The sequence below is a fragment of the Galleria mellonella genome, unplaced genomic scaffold (assembly GCF_026898425.1).
Source record: "Galleria mellonella isolate WM207_F2 unplaced genomic scaffold, CSIRO_AGI_GalMel_v1 utg90, whole genome shotgun sequence".
Classification (NCBI taxonomy): Eukaryota; Metazoa; Arthropoda; class Insecta; order Lepidoptera; family Pyralidae; genus Galleria; species Galleria mellonella.
This window is the reverse complement of record NW_026442172.1, coordinates 5,846-28,274: the sequence shown is the minus strand read 5'-3', so window position 1 is coordinate 28,274 and position 22,429 is coordinate 5,846. Positions and strand designations below refer to the sequence as shown.

The window sequence follows — 22,429 nt, the reverse complement described above, 5'->3', positions numbered from 1 at the left end:
CGTATTGCAATCTTTACTAATATTAGGAATGTGATAATGAGTTTGTTTCTTTGTTTATTATCTCTTGATGCCTTAACGGTTCTAACAATGGTTATGAAATCTCATACAGGTAGAGTTGGAAAAGCATAACCTATGGTATGCTACTTTTTATCTCAGTTTATATGAAGTGATCGCTCGAACAATGTCGTGGGTAAAAACTAGTCGGAACATTTTAATTAAAGTTATGAGTCTTCAATTATTGTATTCCGTCTCTCATGATCACCTACCACTTTTTGAAGCTCTCTGAAGTGGGTACGCAGCCTTTGCCATTTATTCGCTATGCTATTATAGCATACTTGGTGTAAAAACACGATAAGTAAATATATATTTTTGGAAACATGAATATTTCTTAATGTTTTTGCGACTGTGATACTCCAGATAACAAGTACTTTTATATCACTTGCACATTACAGTATGATTAGCTCATTTTATAGTGATACTATTTTTACTTATTTTTTTATCGTCATGTGATTAGCAAGTATTTTTTTAATCAGGTAAGTACCTACCTGCATTCCATTCTTAGATATCATGTGGTAAGTAAGAATATGTACTCAGTAATTTCACTACCGTTTATTACCTATAGATTATATTATAAAGGGGACAACTTTGTTTTGTATGAGCTTTTATTTAATCTCTCGTAAATCTGGAAATACTAAATACATACATATCTGTCTCCTATTAGGGTAGGCAGAAATAATGGAACGCCAAATATTTCGATTCAAACAAACCTCTTTCGCTTCTTCCACATTCATCAATCTTTTCATACACGCTTGCCGGCTCTTCTTCAGCACGCCGTTTATTTATAATAATATATTTATTTATGTCTCCTCACAAACTATTTTTGTTATATATACTCTAGGGCGAACCCTATCGACATCTCCATTCTCTTTTTGCCATTTAGGGAAACAGGGTAGACATGACGTAACGCGTGGCATAACGCATCGCCGTCATGAGAAACTTATCTCTAGAATAGAAAGCTATACAATATCTAAGAAATAAAAGATTCATTATAATGTATATACCTAACTAAAACCTATAAAATCTCTCGTAACGTCAGAAGTACTGTGTCCGAATAGTAAATCTTATAATAATAAAATGCTGTACAATCTCTGATAGATAAAGACCTCAGTCAAACTCTTAAAATAATTTTTGAGCTTTTCATATTCAATCAGCATTGTTACACGATTATTTTAGTATTAAATGTTTATATAATATTTTCAGATATCAAGAGATGTTTCTTCCAGTAAGTTATTCAGTTTTACAGATGTTACGATAAACGCCGGTTTTCGGCTAGATATTTTTATGAAAATTAATCATTAAGGGCTATTAGATAATTTAAAAAGAAAATACTTCCACAAGAACCGGAGATAACAGGTTTGCGCAAGTGTAGTCGCAGGAAATATTTAGTATCTAAAGCTTGTCGTTGCTGTACTTATGCTTAGAAGTTAGTAAGTGTCCATGACCGTATATTGCATCCATGTGCGATGCGATAGAAACTATCTTGTAAGTTAGAGAGTTGTGAACATTTTATTTGCACGTTCATTGTGTATTAATTTGTATTATCAGTTGTTCAGCAGAATAATACGTGTACACTATGATACAGTTGGAGACGCGGTGCCGCTGTGTTCAGACGCGCGCGTTTTAGATTTTTTCATTTAGTATAAAACTGAATTATGAGCGAGTTAACAAAAACTGTTGCACTTTTCGTTCTTTCTAACTATTTTACTATTTTATATAGTATTTTAGCTTTATGGACACTTACCCTTAATTATGTTAAGAACATTTTTTTAAGTTCATCTTCACAGAAAAGGAAGTTGGAACCGCCTGCCTGCCTTTTTGATCCAAAATATGGGTTACATAAATATATAAAAGTAAATGTAAGTATTTTATTTATCACTTGTATGATCTTTTAGGTTATTTGAGCATTTTTATATAAAAGGAAAAATAAATACAATTTTCGGTCCAGTTTTTAATAATTAAATTATGTTTAAGTATAAAGGTACTTTGTTATAGTTATTACATATAACGAATTGTATTATCATTGTTTATTTATAGTCTTTATTATCATCGTCTAGCATAGAAAGAGTAAGAAAATACTTTGTGATAGAAACGTTCTCCTTGTAACAACATCGTAACGCTTGGCTTGTATAATTTCGAATAAACTGGATGTATTATGGATATTCATAATACTTTGTTTAAAAATTGTATTACTGCACCGTTTTAGTGATGTTGTGTAATGTTCAATAGAAAATAAGAAGGAACAGTGCGTATGTATATATTTTTTGTGTCTTCGCCGATTCCGAGTTGTTTACATGTTTTATTTTTAATCGACTCTATGTTGGTCTTATAATAATGTTGTCAAGGTTAATTCCTTTTTTTTGTGATAGGCAATTTATTGCTAATACGATTATACATACAAATTTTATATCCTGTTGCTTGTTTTCGCTAAAGTAACCGCGAATATTTAGTACATATTTGCACATAAGCCTTTGATCTTTGCTCTGCGTCATCGATATGAAAATTGTAGACTATTATTATTCTTGCTTTATGTACAGGTATTAGCTGTCCTCTTTATAGTATCAGGTCATACTTAAACTAGTATTAAACTAAAGCTTATTAAATTTATACACTGCGAATAAACTTACGGTTTAGTTTCTACAGCTTCTTATAAAAATAATCTTTAAAAAATTGCATGTACCTATTATTTTGCAATAAGTTGGTAAATTAAGCTTTGTCACTCTACTTATATATAAGTGGGTAGGTTTTCGGTCTGTGGCTAAATGAAAGTGGTAAAGTAGATATTATGTTTTATTTCATATATATTCTTTTCTATTTTATATAACAAGTACTGACATTTGGCAACGGATGTTAGTTATTCATTATACCTTATATTACTTAAGTGGAAATATTTGGCCAGAGGCATCTAACTTTGTCTTAGCCTTATATTTACTTTGACGTACCAGAGGGAGTGACATTTATAATATTTTTTTTGTTATTATAATATTGGAGGTAACTAATATGAGTTTATATAAATCGAATACGTATTTGTTCTAATTTTTATTTATTAACGTTTTACTTGATTTGTGATTGACAATAGTATATCTTTGCAGTAAAACATCCTCGGGAATTTAAGTATGTATAAAGATGTTTAATTTTCTCATTAATTACATGCAACTATATTTTATAATAATTAATAAATATCATCAATTACTTACTATTTATCACTAGAAACAGGAGCACTCTCCTTGACGTACATAAAGTTCGTACATTGTGTTATCTGTATTCAAATTTTGTAGGGGTTTACTATTTTGCTCATTTGATTGCAAATGTTTAAGTTGGATACCAATATTGTTATTTTGTTCATTTGTAATAATAAAATAACTCTTAAACAAATTATGAAAATTGTTGGAGCGGCCCTGTTGTAAAATCGTGCGATGTTGATAGAAGAAAAAGAATATGGCTATATGTACGGATAGAAATGCATTTATTGCATATGCATTTACTGCCCTACATTACAGTAATGGTAACCAGTCATATAATATTTCGATGCCCATTTCCTATATGTACGTGGAGGTATTAATTGTGTCGAAATTAAGTTCTCTGCCGGTTCTTGTCCTGTCAACGATTGTATCATAATTTTTAAGTATACATCTAAAGCTGTAAAAGTTTGCGTTGCAAAACCAGTTATTCAGGTAGAGTGCAGTCACGATCTGCAGTAGAATGCAAGTAATTATATATATAATCTAGATGAGTTAACGGTATACCTTCGTAATGCATTTCGCGAGAACAGGTTATGCAAGTTTATTCAACTGCAGTCAGGATCAGAAAGCGGAACGCCTTTCGTGAACAGTTAATACAATATCTATTGATAATATATGATGTGATAATAAATTATATATTATGTGTTATGAACTCAAAAATATTTGTATAACTTCGTGTTTTTTTATGGATGACAATCAATTGGCACGTTGCCTGTGTTCGGTTTATCTTGACAGATAGGGAAATAGGTGAGGATGTAGTTATGGCAGTTGACCCATTATGGCAAATTGATCAAGAATTAAATACGACTAGTATCGCCACGATTTGCTTATTCTTTTTTAATCGAAATCAGAGGGCCTACCATGAAATGTTTTCCGAAATTTCGGATCCGAACGAAACAAAAATTTGATGCTAAAATTACATGATAACGGTACATCCGTTTAAAAATATTAAAAATGCTAAAATATCGTTCCTTTGAACTTTTATGATAGGATTTGTGACAAACGAAATGTTAAGCTCCATTTACAGGGTCGATTTCGGTACGAATAAAAACACGAAGTTGAGCCCGAAAAATATGCTCAAAACTGGGATCTCCAATGGGGTATTTAGAGTCGGTTGTCGACTGTTTTTCTGTTACGTTGTGTGTGTAATCTTTCTGTTAATATAAGTAACTATGAGTGTGATATCATAGTTATCAAGATTACAATAATATGATAAAGGTGCTTAGACAGTATTAATACAATATAGTAATTTATTTGTGTGTATTGTATTTATGATTTAAATTTCTATTTTCAGAATGTAAAACTACATTATGTCGAAAGTGGAGACTCGTCGAAGCCTCTCATGTTATTTCTGCACGGCTTTCCCGAATTTTGGTATTCATGGCGGCACCAAATTGTTGAGTTCCAAAAAGACTACTGGTAATTAACAAAGTTGTTTATTAATATAAAGAATTATTTAGTTTCATTTATTACCTACTTAGAGCTACCGTTTTTTAGTCAGAACGACAAAAAAAGTTAACTGCTAACCTGATATAGAATTGTAATCTTCACCAATAGATATACAATTTTATTCAAGATTTTCTGAATCAAAAAATGTTGTGTCCAAAGTTTAGTTTGTTCCATAAACTTGTGAAAACATATCTACTTCAAATTATAAAAATTAAAGAAAAGAGATATTTGTCAGTCTGCAGATTTCTAGATGTATATATGACTAGAAAGTTTTTAGCCCTAGGCGATTTCAAGTGAGCCATTCAATAACGTTATGCTATAATATGTCTATTATCTCTTAATTCTATTAATATTATAAATGCGAAAGTTAATAAGGATGAATGCATGGATAGTGATGGATGGATGAATGTTTCGGACGCAAAAACTACTGAACGTGGATCAAAATTACAAATTAGTTAGTTAATTTTTAAACTGTATTTAAAAATGTGTACAAATTAGTTATTTTATTATATTGACATTTATAAGTACATGCTGTTTGTTACATATAATGTGACTGTACTATTCTTAGATGGTGTATGTAATTGAAACGTATATGTATTTTAGGTGCATTGCTATTGACATGCGAGGTTATGGAGACTCTGAGAGACCAGAGAAGGTTTCTGATTATAAATTGGATATACTTGTGGAAGATGTTAGAGATTTGATTCGTCAATTAGGTATGTAAATTATATTTACATATCTTTTTTTGGTGTATGAGGTCAGCTAAGTCATTGCAAGTTGACTTAAAAACTCTATTTTCATATGTAAATATAAAAGGTATATGATAAATAATAAATTGAAAAATTTACCTCGGAACGTTTTATCCTATCCACATCACTTTTGAAAAAATCGAGAAATTTGCCAAGTATTGCTTTCGTTTTGTTACTGGGAACTAGAATCATCGGATCTAGTTGTCGGAATTTTAAAACCTATTAATTATAATTACATGATGGAAAAATTACTCAATTTAAAAATAATTTTGATTATTTTTTATCATTACAAATAACGCAGTAATATGATTTGCGTTGTTTTCATTCTTATTTCATACTACTTTCCTTATAGGAGACATCTTTTTGTAATAACTCGCACCTTTCCATTTCACACATAACTAACAGTTCCTAGATACGTAATTTACTCAATAATTTATTGCAGTTCCTACTTACAACATATGTTTAACACAAAACTTGTATAAATATATGCAATCGGGAACTATGCTTAATGTACTTGGCACCCCTAGGCTACGGTACTTATCTTAATTTTTGGCTAACTTTGGTTTTTAACGACGCTATTTCAAACGACAATAAAAGAGAATTGATGACTAAGAAAAGGTTAGCATGTATTTTGATATCGTCCACATTAGGTTTGATCGGCTTTACTACCGTCCACACGGCATCCCTTTTGGATCTTGGCATCCCTTTGGGACCATGGCGTCCCCTTTGGATTTTGGCGTCCTATGCACTGTCCGTCGACTGCCCCTTCCTAAAGTTGTTACTAGCAATTGCAAACGCCTAATTAGTCAGTTCATTTAGCCTCATTATAAATTTTAGAATAATATTTTCGATGAACAGAAAAAATGAGTTTGACATGGATTGGGTAACATGCTAATAGCCTAATGACAATTTAGAATGAATTTGTCTCGTTTATAAATCAATTATCTAGTTAATTAGTTTATATGAAATGCGTGAATTAAAATCGCATTGCCCTCGATGTAAAATAGGTCTAAAGTTTTTTTTTCACTATTCAGCATTCATAAATGAATGAATATATCATCATAATTACAATTCAAAATATACTATATAGATAAATATAATAGATAGAAAAATATAATATATAGATTGTATATACGTGTATATTTACAGGTTATATATTGTTAAAGGAAAAAGTGGTTACTATAGCTTGACTTGTCAAAGATACATACTACATCTTTCTATATAACTTAAGTAGTAAAATCACTTGTTTACGAACCAGGAAATCTTATTACGAATATTACTAATTTCATAAAGAAATGAATTTGTTTCTAATTTCTTATCATCTCAATCAATCATTATAAAATTGAGTATACACATACAATTTGGGATGAGGAAGAATATACAGGCTACTATTAATCCAGGTTAATCAATATAACACGGACATGCAGGCAAAGTCGCGAGTTAAAGCTTGTAAATCTTTACATCACACTTGTAATATCTGCTAGGGTAATCAAAGGTTGTTACCGTATTATTGTGGTGAACACAAATTCGTCAAACATTGGAATCTATAGTGAAAGGACGCGAGCCTTCCGCAATTATTCGGATCAATTTGGTTTGTTAACGGTATTGTTCATTATCGGACTATTTATTCTTAGGTGTAGGTAGTGTTCGATTCAAACTTACGAATCTTGCGGTCTAATTTGGCCATAATACGCCACTATTATCACTGACCCCGACGCATTTCTGAATATACGCTTATCGAAACCGGTCGAGTGTGTAAATAAAAAAACAATTTTAATAAAGACAGTGTTTTAAAGGACTCTTTATTTTGAATAATATTATATAGTTGATATATGTACGTGCTTTTCTTTCTATTTTTTTTTTCGTTAATTTGTGAATTAAATATTATAGTTAATCATTATTTTTTTTACAGGCCGTGAAAAATGTATCCTCGTCTCTCATGATTGGGGTGGTATTATTGCCTGTCGATTCCGTGATGTCTACCCTGAGGTTTTAGATGCTGTAATTTTATTGGCTAGTATATCACGCGAATCTTGGTTCAAATGTGTATTCAGTGATTTTAAACAAATGATGAAGTCATGGTAAGGAAGATGTTTTAATTTTTTTTTCTTAATGCAATTGGAATAAACTGGACAAATAATAAAAGTTTATACCTCTTATATTTTTTTAGGTATGTCTTCTTCTTCCGAATGCCGTATATACCAGAGCAACTATTACAACTGAATAATTTGAATGTATTTGACAAATCAATGCTGGTTCCAGGCAAAGACTCTATTACAAGTAAAGATATTGAATGTTACAAATACTGGTTTGCCAAAGATTGTGAGTAAATTTTATTCTAGTTTTTTTATTCTGTTATGTTACACAAAAATAGTTGTATAATTGTTTATTTGCGTGCCATAATGTTACAACAGATGTCTGCTAATATAATATTATTATAGTGAGCATTATGGACTTTGTTGAGCACAACAAGTGACAATTAGAGGTTTGCTTTTAATTAAATTGATCGATTATACCAAGTTGAAAATATTTATATCGAAGATATAAAATTCAAGTTTAATGCGTGGTATTAGAATGCTAACTGTATTATTTTTATAAATAATTTCAATAGGTATGTTTATAAATAAGTACATGTATAATTAATATAATAATATGAAAAAACGCTTAATCCATAAAAATTGATTGTATGATCATTTTTTCACGTGTGACTAGGTATCTTTCTGTCAAATAAATAATTGCGTCGCTATTATTTTACATTTTATGTAATTACATTAAATACATTTTCATGTCACGCGATGTGAATTAACAATTGGGTAACAAAATAACAGAAATAATATTTGTGCCAATAAATTTCAGATTTTGTATATGAATGTACATCTATTATTCCGATGTTCTGTCTTTCTCAATTTTTGTAATACTTTACAATGACGGGATCCAAAATGAGACATCACCTTGTATTGATATTACTATAACTGTAACGCTAGTTCTAAAAGCTAAATAAAATTTGTTTGTTTCAGTTGCCTTCACTTATCCTATTAATTACTACCGAGCAAATTTTGCGTACAGTCTGCCAGAAAAACATTTAGAGGAGAACGTTCCGATGTTAGTAGCTCATGCCGAAAACGACTTGTACATAAGACACTCCATTTTAGATATGATGAAGAAGCAGTACGATTATATTGAAACTACTATAGTCAAGGACTGTCGCCATTTCTTACAACAAGAAGAGCCGGAAAAAGTGAACAAGATCATTAGGGAATTCCTTATAAAATATAAACTGTAAATTATAAATATATAATATCTAATATATGTGATTATACTTATACTTTGAACTATATATGTGACTACTTTGTATGTGAATGTTCGAATGGTAGTTACATATCATAATAGTACTTTGTTTTATACTTGTTTGTTGTGACATTATACTTATTTTTATTAAATTAGGGTATATTTTTATATTAAGTTGAATTTAGATTTTAAGTTTAGAAGAAACGTTGTGAAAATACAGTAACGAATTAGTCAGTACGAAATCTGACAAAAAATATTATTTATTGCCTGTATATGTTTTAAGTACGACTAAAAGGTTCGAATAAATTTTGGTTGTTTACATTCGTTTGCTCGTGAGTTCGGTCAATAGGTTTATTAGATTTTCCCATTTGTCATGCTAATGTAAGGTAAGTGTGTGAAATGAGGATGATGGTGGTCGTTACCTTTCATCCAGCCACAAATCCAGGCCTAATCATTTTTATTGAGACACTATGTCTTGGATGGCAGAGTCAAATAAAACTTGCATTTTGATGCGAATACAAAAATACACCGTTCAGGTGCTAGCGACGATCAATACTCGGATCAAAGCACAAAGCTTTGTGTAATATGAAACGAGACGTTATCGTAGAATATAAATTAGCAAGCTGAAGTATTAATGGGTTGAGCTTGCCACATAGGTTGAGTGAGGAAAAATGGTTCTTGTAAGGTGACTCTGTACTACAAGTAAACGTATTGTAAGGTCGCCTCCCTATTACACGAAAAGATGACTCGAAAAACGAAAATAGATGGATACCGACAATCGACTATTTTTGAGGTAAAATATGGAGACCTATGTTCAACAATGGACGATATTTTTTTTTTATCTTAGAGAATGCCGTTTCTCTAAATGCTCGGAGTCAATTACAATTCGCTAATGGAATACTGAAAGAAAGAAAGAAGGAACTGAAATAGTTCACAGCTACAGTGGGTATTTTATAATGTGGTCAAATAAAAAAGTTGTCTTTAAGTAAAATTTCCTAAAAATATAAAAATATTAACGTATTTTTACCACCTGCTACCTATGTAGATACTTAGTTTCTAACCTTATTAGAAAATAAATGAATACTGGTAAAACTGAGTAATTAATAACAGTTTAATAAAAAAATCTATTTATACCACAGTAAGATGTTACCAGTAGACTCGAGAGTATTGTTTGATTTAAACTGGCTTGCTGCTCAAGATTATATACGTTGTATATGTGAAAGATGGTATACATTACTGGGTACCAGTGAATGATGATAAATGAGGATATAAGTTAGGTCAGTTGCATTGTGATGAAATTACCAAGAATCAATCTAGGTGGCTTTTGTAGGAAAGAGGTCGATTGCTTGAATACCTCTGTCCCATTCGTGTTTCTACCGTGAAGCAGTTGTTTGTATGGCTGTGTTTCGGTTTGAAGGGTGGGATATGGCGTGAATTTACAGGGTACAGAGGAATAACATCTGAGTCCTCAGGAATGGCAACACATGGGGGATATCATGGGCAAAACAGTATACTCTGTTAAGTCCATGGTATTGCTCATGACTATAGGCGACGGTTACCATTTTCTATCAGGTGGGCCGTCAGCTTGTTTGCCATTCTAAGTTGTATAAAAAAAAACACGGCTATAGATCTACCGCTCAATTAGTTTCAAAAATATTTTTTTTTAATTGTCGCTAAAAACGTTTGATATGTCAATTATTTGTCAATGACAAATTTACATTACTAGATTATATATTCGATACGGTTCATGTAGAAAGTATGCAAGCAGATTGTATCTGAATTTGGTAGGGTTATATGACCATATAACATTTTCTATACACTAGCCTGCTATGAATTGTCAAAAGCAGCAACTGATGGTGTATCATTCGTCCTCTTTTTACTTATTATATTTGCATAAGAAGAAAAGAGGCAACTATATGATTTACAGTTTTTATTTTATCATTTCTTCTATGTAAGTCCTTGTTCTAAGAACTATTTTGAATAGGCGTCATGATAGGGTTAAGGCATTTTAAAAATGATTAACATGAATATGGACAATAAAACAAGCACTTAGATTTAGTTACTTTATTTCACTTTACCACAATTTTAATATATATTTTTTTTGACAGACGAGTAATGTAAATTCTCTTTGGCGTATTAAACAATAGTTGGAAGCGTTGTGCTAAAGCAAATAACATTGAAAAAAAAAACACGTACTCAATTCTAAAGAATATTATCATATTGTACTATGCATATAAGAGAAATAGCTTTATTTGTAGTTATAACATTATTTTAATCACATACATATAACTATAATTAAAAAATTATTTTTAAATTAAAAGGTAACATTTTGACGAGAAACCGCATACTACAATTATAATGAATTAATTTTTTAATACACTATAATACATGCAAATTTTAATGATACTTATTATTTATTTATCGGTTTATATTTACTGAAAATTTTTAAGACATATGCTTTTTAAATATGACTTCACTACATAGTATAAAACAAAGTCGCTGTCGCTGTCTGTCCGTTCTTAATTTCAGTGTGCCGCACTTCGGCCTATAGCACTTTATCATGTTTATATTGTCTAATGACAAAATAGCTGTAAATGTTCATAAGGACATTCTGTAGTAAGTAGGTATATTTGGTATTGCACCCGTGCGAAGCCGGGACGGGTCGCTGGTTAATAATAAAAAAATATATTTATAAATGTAGCGGTATTTTTGAAATAGCGCATTACTCTGACTGTCATGGCCCCTATTTAAGATGGCTATGATCAGTTATGAATAATTTTTTTTAGTTTGGTAACATAGTTTCATAGAAAAACGTCATTCCAACAATGATGTACCAACTGTCGCTGGCCTGACTCTCATTATAAAAAAATTCTTTTGAGTTACATTTTTGCTGCTTATAAGAAAAAAAATGAGGAAGCTATTTTTGTCCTATAAACAGCCGAAGCCAAAATACCTGAATATAAATAAAGTTGATCAAATAGATGACCGTATGTAGACTTAATTCAAAATATAGAGATATCTTGAAAAAAAAAAGAATATTTAAATTTGGGCAAAATCCTTAAGTATGAAATACAATTTCCTAAAACTACTAATATCTTGAGATTAGGTGAAAAAATTAATGGCCATTGATTATATTACGAAAGCAATTAAAGATTTCCTTGTTCTTATAAAGCAATTAAACTTGTTTCTTCTAAACACTTTCTTAGATTACTCTATGGTTTCCAAAGATATTGAACTAAATATATGTTTCTCATAATCAAGGTCATGTCATATATTCCTATAAAATTAAACATTCAGTCATTTTTTTACTTTCTCTTTCACTCATATGAATTTGGGCTATGGTTGTTATTTCATGTCTTTTACTTGCAGGCTCTCTTAAATTGATATTATTATACTTGTTTCCAATGAAAGCTAAGCTAATGGCCGCCGCGCTCTATCTAATCTCGAAACAGCTGATGTGCGTCGTTCTATATTTTCAATGAAGATAATTGTGTTTCATTTAATTTATTTTATATAATTACTTAGATGATACGCCAGTTGCATAACTGTTTTGTGTGGATATCAGGGTTCGTGTAGAAAAGTTGGAAAACTTTGTGATTTTGTAGATTTATGTGTTTCTACATTGCTGACTCTTTCAGATGTCACTGACCATACAGCAAATAATTTTGGATGCAAAAAGACTCGCAGGTCGTCTCAAAGAGCGAGAAACTGAAGCGGATGCTTTATTAACCGAAACTCAAACAGCTTACAGACAAATTCATACGATGAAACAGGTATTACTTATTGAATGAACTCGATTTGGCAAAACGCTATCGCTAATACAACACGACTTACAATTTTATACTTTTTGTCGTTCATAATCGCTTAAACTTATGCATTGTAGACGACATATAAATAACGGAACTAGTAACTCTTGTAGTACACTCCAATAATCTTGAAAATGAGCATAAATTTGCCTGGAAATAAACAATTGGCAATTGGTAATTAGGATTAACATGTCATGCTTATATCTTACTAGTGCCAAGTATCCTATAAGGGATTAAGTTTTTGTAGTTCTGATTTTCAGATAATGATCAGTAAACATTTTACAGTAAGTTACTGAAGTTTTAAATAAATTGTTTTACTAGTTGATCCTGCACATGGTTTGTTATCTACTGTGTTAAACATTTACCTGCAATTTGGATTTTATTTAAAAATGATTAGTTTGTTATCTGTGAATTATATTTAGGCAAATAGTTTATACTTGAAATTGTTTCCTGAGCTGTGTTGTAGGGTAAAAAATTGATGATATATTGCAAATAATTTTTAATATTTTAGATGTAAGTATACTTTTTATAAATAATAAATTGACCTGCTCATTTAAAAGGGGAAAATAGTGTTAGTTATATTAATATGATCTACATGTTACAACATGTCTATTGACACATATTTTCTGAACCTTTTTAGTTTTAAAATCCTACTTAAAACACAGTCTACAGGTTCAAATATTTATAATTTAAAAATATTGTAAACTATTTAATTTGAGGCAAAATAAATATATTACAATATTACTATTTAAACAATTGCAGTACAAAGAAGAAGTTGATACTTTAAATGAAGCATCACGTGAACGACCACGTGGTGCTTTGATTGCTAGCATAGAACGCGAGTCTCGTTTAATGCGTGATGTTCAGCGGGAGAATGGAGAACTGAGAGCGGCTTTGGAAGATCATAGACGTGCACTGGAACTTATTATGTCAAAATATCGTCAACACACAGAGAAAAGAATATGGGAGTCCAGAATAGATTTTACAGCTGCTATTAATGAAAAACAACAGGAGGTAATTGTTTTTTAATTAAAGAAATGTTATGAGGAAGGAGGTCTTTGAATGTTGTAAAAAATTAAAAAAAATGCCTATATTTTTGCTGTGCTAAGTAAAAAATATATATTAATTTAGTACATTGAATTTAAAATATCTTATGTATCTTCAGTATATTTTAGTATCTAAATATTTTAGTAGTAAATATTGTAAAATAAATATACTAGTAAGCATATTTATTTTACAATATTTAAATTGTATAAAATATTTTACATTAAGTGTCGTTATATATTTGCTGAAATAATATTATTACATACTACTTATTATTATTTATTTAAAGTCTGATTTTATAAATTTTTTGGCATACAATATATATTTAATTTCATTTTTATTACAATACACAATAAAAATGTAAAAGAGTATATTGAACCCCCCACTAGTTGAAACTTTATCATGGGAGTTTGTAAAGTGATTGCCAAGACTTGATGTCCTATTAATTCACATCAGTGAGCCAATTTCATGCAATTAAACATAATGAGAAACCATTAGTTAACAAAAATAGTATTATGTGAAGACATGTGCCATAAGTATTATTTAAGAACTGTTATCTACATCTGCTAATATTGCAAAGAGGAAAGACTCTAATTTTTATATGTTTATTTGTCTATAAGGCAAAACTCGAAAGCTACTCAACTAACTTTTAAAATTCTCTCAAAGAACCTCTCTCTCTTTTTCACTATATCAAACTACATTATCAGTGAATAACATGGGTTGTATATTATTTTTAAAATATAATAAAATTACAATGAATGTAATAGTGTTTGCAGTGTCTGTGTAAAGGACTAACTTAGCATATATCACAGTTTCATATCTGAAGCCATGATATTACTTAGCTTTAACAGATTGTATTTGGTCATGATACCCCATTTGCATTACCATTCATGAGGAAGGTGTTATGCTTCTGTACCCTGTAAATTCACTGCCATTTTTTACCTTTCAAACTGAAACACAGCCATGCAAACATAACTGCTTCATGGTAAAAACATGAATGGGATAGAGGTAACCAAGGGAACTATTTTTGTAAAAAGTCTTCTTCTGTTGAAATACATTACTCGCAGACACATGTCTGTATTTATTAAATGTGATTATTATCATGCTATGAGTATTAGCATAATTTTAGAGTTGATATCTTTCCACTTATTGATATGTTCTTGCAAGGCAATAAGAGCTATAATATAATATCTTAATACACTGTATATATTTATTAAATCTTATTATCTGATAATGTTGAATACTGAAATATTTTTTTTTGTAGTTGATTCGCCAACAAGCAGAGAGAATCAATGAAATGACTAGCATCATGTACAAAGCTGTTAATTCAGATGAGAATGGTGACTCCAGGAAAGAGGAAGAATTATACCAAAGGCTTATTACAGAGAATAAGGTATGTATTGATGGTATTGGCACTGGTGAAATGTTAAGGTCATTGCAGAACACTTGTATTACTGTATAATTTGTTTGACATATGATGAAGTTCCACATTGTGTAATGAGCTATGGAAAAGGCTATGGCCATAGTTTCATTATGTGGTAGAATATAAAATGTGAATATTCTCAGAAGAATCAAGTTAGCATATATAAAAATTAAAACCAATGGGAAAGAAAGGTTTTCTAGTATTGATATTATGCAAGCGAATGCCATATAGTCAAATTATCTAGTGAACCCTACTAAATGGTATGTCAACTAAAATGCAGGTCAGGACCATTTTTTAAAGCAGTTTACACAGTTGGCTTGTTTAGTAGTGGACAATTAAAAGCTGTAATATTGATAAATATGATGGTATCATAGAAGACTCTGTGAAATACATGACACTGATCATGTCTATAAGCTACAATTATAAACAAACAAAAAAAAATCTTACAAACTTTTTTGCCCATCTAAGTTGCATAAAAAATATAGATAACTTTAATGGCGATCTTTCTATTTGAGCTGGCATTACTGTCTGTGTTAGGTAACCAAGTCAAAAGTGCCCTACTATGTCTATATAATGTGTATATTCCTTAAATTTTCAATATTATATACAATACAGTGTAGGATGATCTTCCACTAGATGGAGTGACAACCTCATGCATTGCAGGGAGTCAGTAGATGCAGGTGGCTCAGAGCCATTCTTTATGGCAGTGTATGGGAGAGGTCTATGTTCAATAGTAATTCTGATGAAGATTTTTGAGTTGATGTTGAAACTTAACAATATTTCAGGGTTTGAGAGAAATGCTAGATTTATCAAGGCGGTATGGTTCTGACCGAGAGTGGCAGCCGCCGACAGCAGACAAAGATGTGCAGACGGAGGAGAGGCCGCAAGTGGGCGCGTGACGTCCTGCGGTTGAGCCCTGCCGCCTCTGAATGAGTGTAAATCGACGGCTGCGGAAACGTTGCCGAGCATATTCATAGGTAGACAACATGACACCTGTCAGCACATTTGACTCCTTTTCCTGATAGTTCTTTATTATAGTCCAAAACTAACCTGTGAAGTATCAGATTATAGTAAAATGTTACTATAACTGACAGATGTGCAGGCAGGAAAATGACAACAGTCGCCGTTCCAGTATACAACTGATATTTTACGGTTACTTACAAATTTTGGATGTTAGGTCTTTTGACAGTATCTTTCATGATTCACATTTTGCTACATAATTTAATTGTGACATAAATACAGCGAATACCATATAAGCTATAAAATAATAATGTTTTGTTTCTTCATTGACTGTATTTAATGTTGAAATTTTAATTACTTAATATTTATTGCCGCTTTTTAAGTTCTAGCTCATGTTATGCGTGTGTGATGATGGACTGTATTAATTTCAATGGTCATTTTTAGTTAATAATGCCATGTAAAGTCAAATCACTTAGTATGGCAGAAACTGTGATCTTAAGTATTGCTGTTAAGTTATAACAATCGATTTAAAACGCGCGTTTTTCAATATCCGTGATAAACCAATGGTATAAGAGCAAAATTAATGAAAGAACAAGTTACTGTTTAAATGTGTATTGGAATGTATTATTTTATTTGAATTTAAAAATTTTGTGTATTTTTATCTTACTTTAATTTTATTAGGCATTTAAATTTATATTTTCACTTTAACATTTCTTATAAGAATAAAATGGTCTTGTTAATTATAATACTCACAATAATTAAAATAATAAACTAGAAAATATACTTTTTTAGATTACTTGTATCCTCCTTAGACATATAACACTTGTTATTTTGTAAGGGCAGTACTCTGGGACCCATTATCTTGTCATAGTATATGTGAAATAAATCTGTTTAAATAAAATCATGCGCTATACATCATACCAAATGCTAGTCAATTCACATAACAGGTCATGTTCTGTACTGTATTTACTTATTGCATTAGAATAATTTATCTCATGTTGAATAGTAGTATAGAAAATTCGCTATACATACATTATATACATACAATTTGGTGATTACCAATGCGGATGTCACTAATAATGCGCTAGAGCTAATGAGTACATGAGAAGTTTGTATTTATTCAAATATGAAATATTTTTCCATGCAATTTAGTGGGATCAGCTTTGAATGTTAGAACGAATTGTAGTGATTCTTGATAGTGAACTTCGTGAATACTAAACACATGCCAAAGGCATGTAAGCAATATGTACTGTTAATGAATAAGTAAATTTGTTAAAATTTGGATAATATAATAAATTTGTGACATTTCTGGTACTGATTTTATGTACCATTAAATTAAATTGAAGTAAATTTATTTTACGTCACATTATTCATATAGAAAATCCAAGATCCACATTCGTATATAAAAATACATTTAAATCTATCTCGAATTTTAAAGAATAAATAGTTAACGTAAGACATGGCATGGACGCAGTCGAATATTTACCTATTTAAATATGAAAGGTTATTTGTAACTTATATGTTTACAAAAGTTGTAAGAACATTTCGCTTTGTTTGATTACAAACCACTAGCTGGTTAGGAATTAGTGCATAATTTGTGGTCAATACGATTTACAGAGTCGCTTTTTAGTCTTTGGTAGTGCATCTTTGTTTCTTTTATTAATTTCACTTCAGAAATTAATGGCCGATTTTTAGCGTAATGTAAACCAATTTAGTTTGATGGCGCATCATAATCGACACTATTAAAATCTGTAAAGCCGTCCTCGTCATAATCTAGCAATCTCTTAATAATGTTTTGCTTGATTAGATGCGAATGAAGCGTAATATGTGCAACAGCAGTTCAGGTGTTAATAGCAGTTGGTTAGAATAATTTAGAGGTAATTAATTGCAGATATTATGTTTCAGATAAAAAATTATACAGTCTATAAATATAACTTGCAATTGTTACCTAAACAGAGATAAATATAAAAATATATAATCCGCATTGACATAGAAATCTTCTTGTTAAATATTCTGGTAGTAATACTGTTGTTAATTGTTCAGTCTTTAGTAATTATACGTATTGACAAATACTTCTAAAGACAAATTAATTTCCACGTAGGGATATATTTACATTATTTTTATGAATTGTAATTTGTATTTAAATTAGGTTGTGTTAAAATTTGCGATTGTTTATTAGAATAAAACTACAATCGGAGTTTTTCATTTACATATTTTATAAATATATAGCATCAATATGTGAGGAATATTGCACAAATTAATGGTTTAAATTGTCCATTTGTCCAATTATAATTTAATATTTTTAAGTTATGTAATTTGTATTGAAATAAAATATAAGTTCTGGAACATCTCATCCCATTTAATTCTGTTTTAATAATAAAACTTACATATTTAATAAAATATACTATTAGGTAAAAAATTCATTGTCTCGTCTTTAAAAAAGAACCTTTATCGTCAATATTTAGGAGTTTTTATTATTTATCAGTATCGGAACGTTATTGAATTCTATTAAAATATCGTAAAAATGTGTAATTATATATTAAATAACAATTTTTATACGATACATTTTACGATATTTTAATAAAGTTCTGTACACATTTCTATTTAACATATATTTGAATATTTCTTAGTTCTGGACTGAAGCCACCTTTTCACCATTGAATAAAATTATATCCTGAGAGATAAATTCGTATAGCTCACGTTGTAATATAGTTATTTTTTTAGTACAAAGTAGCTATGGTGAACTAAGGTTTATTATATCTGTGGATTATATTTTATTCTATAGTTAAAAGCGAACTGCAATATCGCCGACTTACCTTTTTATTTGATTAGATTTATTTAAGAAAATTTAAATATTGGCCCGTAAGTCGAGTAGTTTTATTACGAAATAATTTGTATTTTTACTACTTATAGCTACAAAATTAAAGTATATCAAATGTAAGGTATACAAGATACATCAAGTATATAAAATATGTTATGCTTTGTGTGAGGTCCTTAAAATTAAACATAGTAGTCGTAGTAATTGGATTAATGAAATAATTAGAGTAAATTGCTACTTTAGTATAATTGCATTTATAATATCAGACATTACAAAACGCTCTGAGTGTGTAATGTCATAAAGTTAGTTCATGATACATAGCAACCTTAAAGAAATAGATATGAAATAATATTATTCAGTTGTTATTGTTACATGATAAGAATAACATAATGATACTTAATATTTAGATTTGGTTCTTGGTAATTTACTTCCTTTTCTTTTCCAGTTTCTAGAAAATGAAACCTTTAAAACATGTACTTTAAGTAGATAAAAAGAAGGCAATGATAGAAAATACCTATATAGTTTTTTTCTGCTGTAGAATGACACATGTAGAGGAAAAATGGTAAATGTATGTTTAATTGTAATTGATAAAATATACACTATAAAATAACATATCCGTAGTATTTTTTTTATAATTAGATTTTAACGTTCTTTTTATACCAATAATTATATACTTTTATGCAATGGATGATAATGGAATAACTTCGCCTTCGCTAACGGCAGTGGGGCATGATAGATGAGGATGAAACGACAGGTCAGTTGGCCTACTGTGATGATTACCCTTGAAATTCAGCACGATTTCCAGGGGGAACCCAGTGTAGGTCGACCTGGTATATTGCTAACTGGGACTGATAGTCTACATTACTAAAAAATCCCTTTGCTCCCAATAATACCCTAATGGGGTAGAGGCATTTTAATAAGTAAAGATATAATGGTAACCAAGGTAGTGAGGGATGATAGATGAGAGCAGGTCGGTTGGTCCCTTGTGACAATTTAAACAAGAATCTACCATGATGGTTTCCAGGGGGAATACCATGGAAGTCGACCTGATAGGGTATATCATTAGTAAAGTTAGACCTTATCAATATCTCTTTTAATTTTTATTAGGTCTAATGAACTTTTAGAAATGTATATGTCTATTTATTTAACATTTTGCATAGTTGAAAGCAAAAGCTCCTCTCGCATCGTGGGATGATCTCTCGGAATCCTTTCATTCGCCTATATTGTCTACATAAAAATATTCACGTAGGACTAAAGATTCTTATAATACATAATTTTTATTTGTATTTATACATAACTTTTAATTAATACAAAGAGTTTTTGTATTGTACCTTTGTGGTTTTTCCTTTGAAATTTGTAAGTTTGTTAAATGTCATTGAATATATTGGTCTGTATTAAGGTAAAAAGTACTATTTACTGAAGAAAAATACTTCCCTTACGCTAAACCCAGGACCTCGTTTACACAACCACTGAGATCATCTATAACTTAATAGATCTAGAACTATGAGTAAAACCTATATTATTTAAATGTTTCATTCTTTTTTAGTTGCAAAAACTAAGTTTTTAACCCTTCAAAAAAGGAAGTTTTTAATTACACTGTATTTTTGTTGCCTTCGAACAACATTAGCTGATTTGGAAAATTCTTTATCTGAAATGATATATTTTCTGGTTGATCTTATAGAATTTTTATCAAAATTTATTTAATAGTTTGGTTTTTAACTTAACTGACTTTGCCATGTTTGAAGACAGGTTGTGAAATAAAAATCTATTTCATTATATTAAAAAGAAAAATTCATAAATTAGAACCTCCAGGGTTGTTTTCTGTTTTTAAATGGATACAGAAATATCACCACTATTAGTTTATGCTGGTGGGCTACCCTCGAAAGTTTTTAGAGAGTCAGGTCAGTTTACTCATTGTGATGAAATGCTTTCTAGGGGAGACCATGTGTTTGACAAGGTATTTTGCTAGTAATAGGACCACTAATCCTTATTATTAACAAACCTTTAACTCTCAGCGTATTGTGAAAATTGTACTGGTTTAGCACTTTTACCTATGAATAGGTATTACTTTATCAATTTTTGGCATAAAACATGGCAAAATAAGCAAAACAATTGTTTAGGCTCGAAGGGAGAAATAAAGTAAATTAGTTGTTACTAATGATAATATTGTAACTATATGTCTTATTAAGAGCAACAGAAGTCAAACAATAATTTTTACAAACTTTGTATGCCTGCATGTTTGTTTCATAATTTATAATAAAGAATATCAAATTGATACTACTGTGGCATACAAGTATTTAGATGATAATTATCACTTTTCTCATTTACAATTTTTTTCTTTTTATAAAATTAAATGTATTCCAATTTTTTTGTTTGTGAAAACTTATGTTTTGACTGCATTATTTTCTACATTTCAATCTTAGATACTTAACATATTAATAAGAAACCTTAAAGGTATAAAATTAAAGTCAATTTTGAATAGAGATTTATAATTGAAACTTTGCGACCTTACTTTCATCCCTCATACTAAAAGAATCAGGAATATATTTTTTAAAAATATCCCCTGGATCATACTCTTGTTTGAGTGTACTCTGTAAAGAATTTAAAGGAATGTTGGCCAATAGCTTGTATGTTGGGCAGGAGATATACATTAGGAATGATATTCCATGACAATGTCAGTGTGACATTATTGTGTGCTCTGTAAAAGAAAAATATTTTTGTTTACAAATTTAATATTTTTGGTTTATATATATATATATATATAATTAATTACATTACATATTATTTAATATATTACATATTATTCCTATGTATAGACAACTGTCACCATTTCCCATCTGGTGAACTGTTAGCTTTTTTGTCATACCAGATTTCATAAAAATAAATAAAGATGTGGTAATTACATGCCAAGAGGAAGAATGACTTTTTTTAGATTTATATTGTAAGTTAGATAACTTTCAGGTAGTAATCAGTCTAAATTTTGTATATGTATAATCATTAAGTTGGCAAAGTTACAATTAATAATTGTTTAAGTAGTTGACATTTTTTATAAAACTATTGTCTGTAATTTATACTTCATCGGCTACGGTAACAGCTTGCCATCAGGTGGGTCGTATGCTTGCTTGCCACCTTAGTGGTATAAAAAACTTCAGTCACTAAGAACAATTATAATTGAAAATTTATATTAATACTTACTTTAAACCATTACCATCATCCCAGAAGTAATATTTTGTGTTCATATTTTTAAAGTCTAGAGTGCATTTTCACCTCTTAGGATGATTTTGTCCCACAATACAACCTGATTCAGTTCATTGTTTGGTGTAATATATTCTGCTGTTAAGTATAGGAATAATTGTTTTACATTCCAATTGAAAAGCAGTTAGATCTGTTTCCAAGTCGAACGTCGGGAAGCCAAGATCATTCACTCTCCCAGAGGCACCGTAGTCCGGCACATTTTTGCTGTAAACAGGTTTATTTTTAAATAAAAGCCACACTACTTAACTATCCATATTTATATAATAGTAATACTGACACAACTCATTTTTTTACTGTATTCATTTGTGCGGCGGTTCTGTAATCAACTGTTAACGTGG

At 30.0% G+C, this 22,429-nt stretch overlaps 2 protein-coding genes and 1 long non-coding RNA gene across 4 annotated transcripts; 2 read left to right on the top strand and 1 right to left on the bottom strand.

Moving 5' to 3' along the window:
* Positions 1-1,623: 1,623 nt before the first annotated feature.
* On the top strand, positions 1,624-9,091 carry LOC113523568 (epoxide hydrolase 4-like). The gene is made up of 6 exons (XM_026909560.2): positions 1,624-1,916; positions 4,594-4,718; positions 5,352-5,464; positions 7,410-7,578; positions 7,668-7,819; positions 8,515-9,091. Exons 1-6 carry the CDS (start codon positions 1,713-1,715, stop codon positions 8,778-8,780), a joined length of 1,029 nt encoding a protein of 342 aa, XP_026765361.2. The 5' UTR covers positions 1,624-1,712; the 3' UTR covers positions 8,781-9,091.
* Positions 9,092-12,182: 3,091 nt separating this feature from the next.
* Positions 12,183-19,448, top strand: LOC128202349 (FGFR1 oncogene partner 2 homolog). Of its 2 annotated transcripts, none has more exons than XM_052902392.1 (5): positions 12,183-12,242; positions 12,424-12,558; positions 13,354-13,605; positions 14,900-15,028; positions 15,844-19,448. In XM_052902392.1, the coding sequence occupies exons 2-5, from the start codon at positions 12,424-12,426 to the stop codon at positions 15,955-15,957; spliced, it is 630 nt and encodes a 209-aa protein (XP_052758352.1). In that variant the 5' UTR covers positions 12,183-12,242; the 3' UTR covers positions 15,958-19,448. The 2 variants fall into 2 exon arrangements, with proteins under 2 accessions (XP_052758352.1, XP_052758351.1); XM_052902391.1 differs by having other exon boundaries at positions 12,187-12,351.
* Positions 19,449-21,184: 1,736 nt separating this feature from the next.
* On the bottom strand, positions 21,185-22,207 carry LOC128202348 (uncharacterized). The gene is made up of 2 exons (XR_008253726.1): positions 22,032-22,207; positions 21,185-21,534 (listed from the first exon to the last, which is right to left on the bottom strand). It is a non-coding gene; the product is annotated as an uncharacterized LOC128202348 (long non-coding RNA).
* Positions 22,208-22,429: the final 222 nt, after the last annotated feature.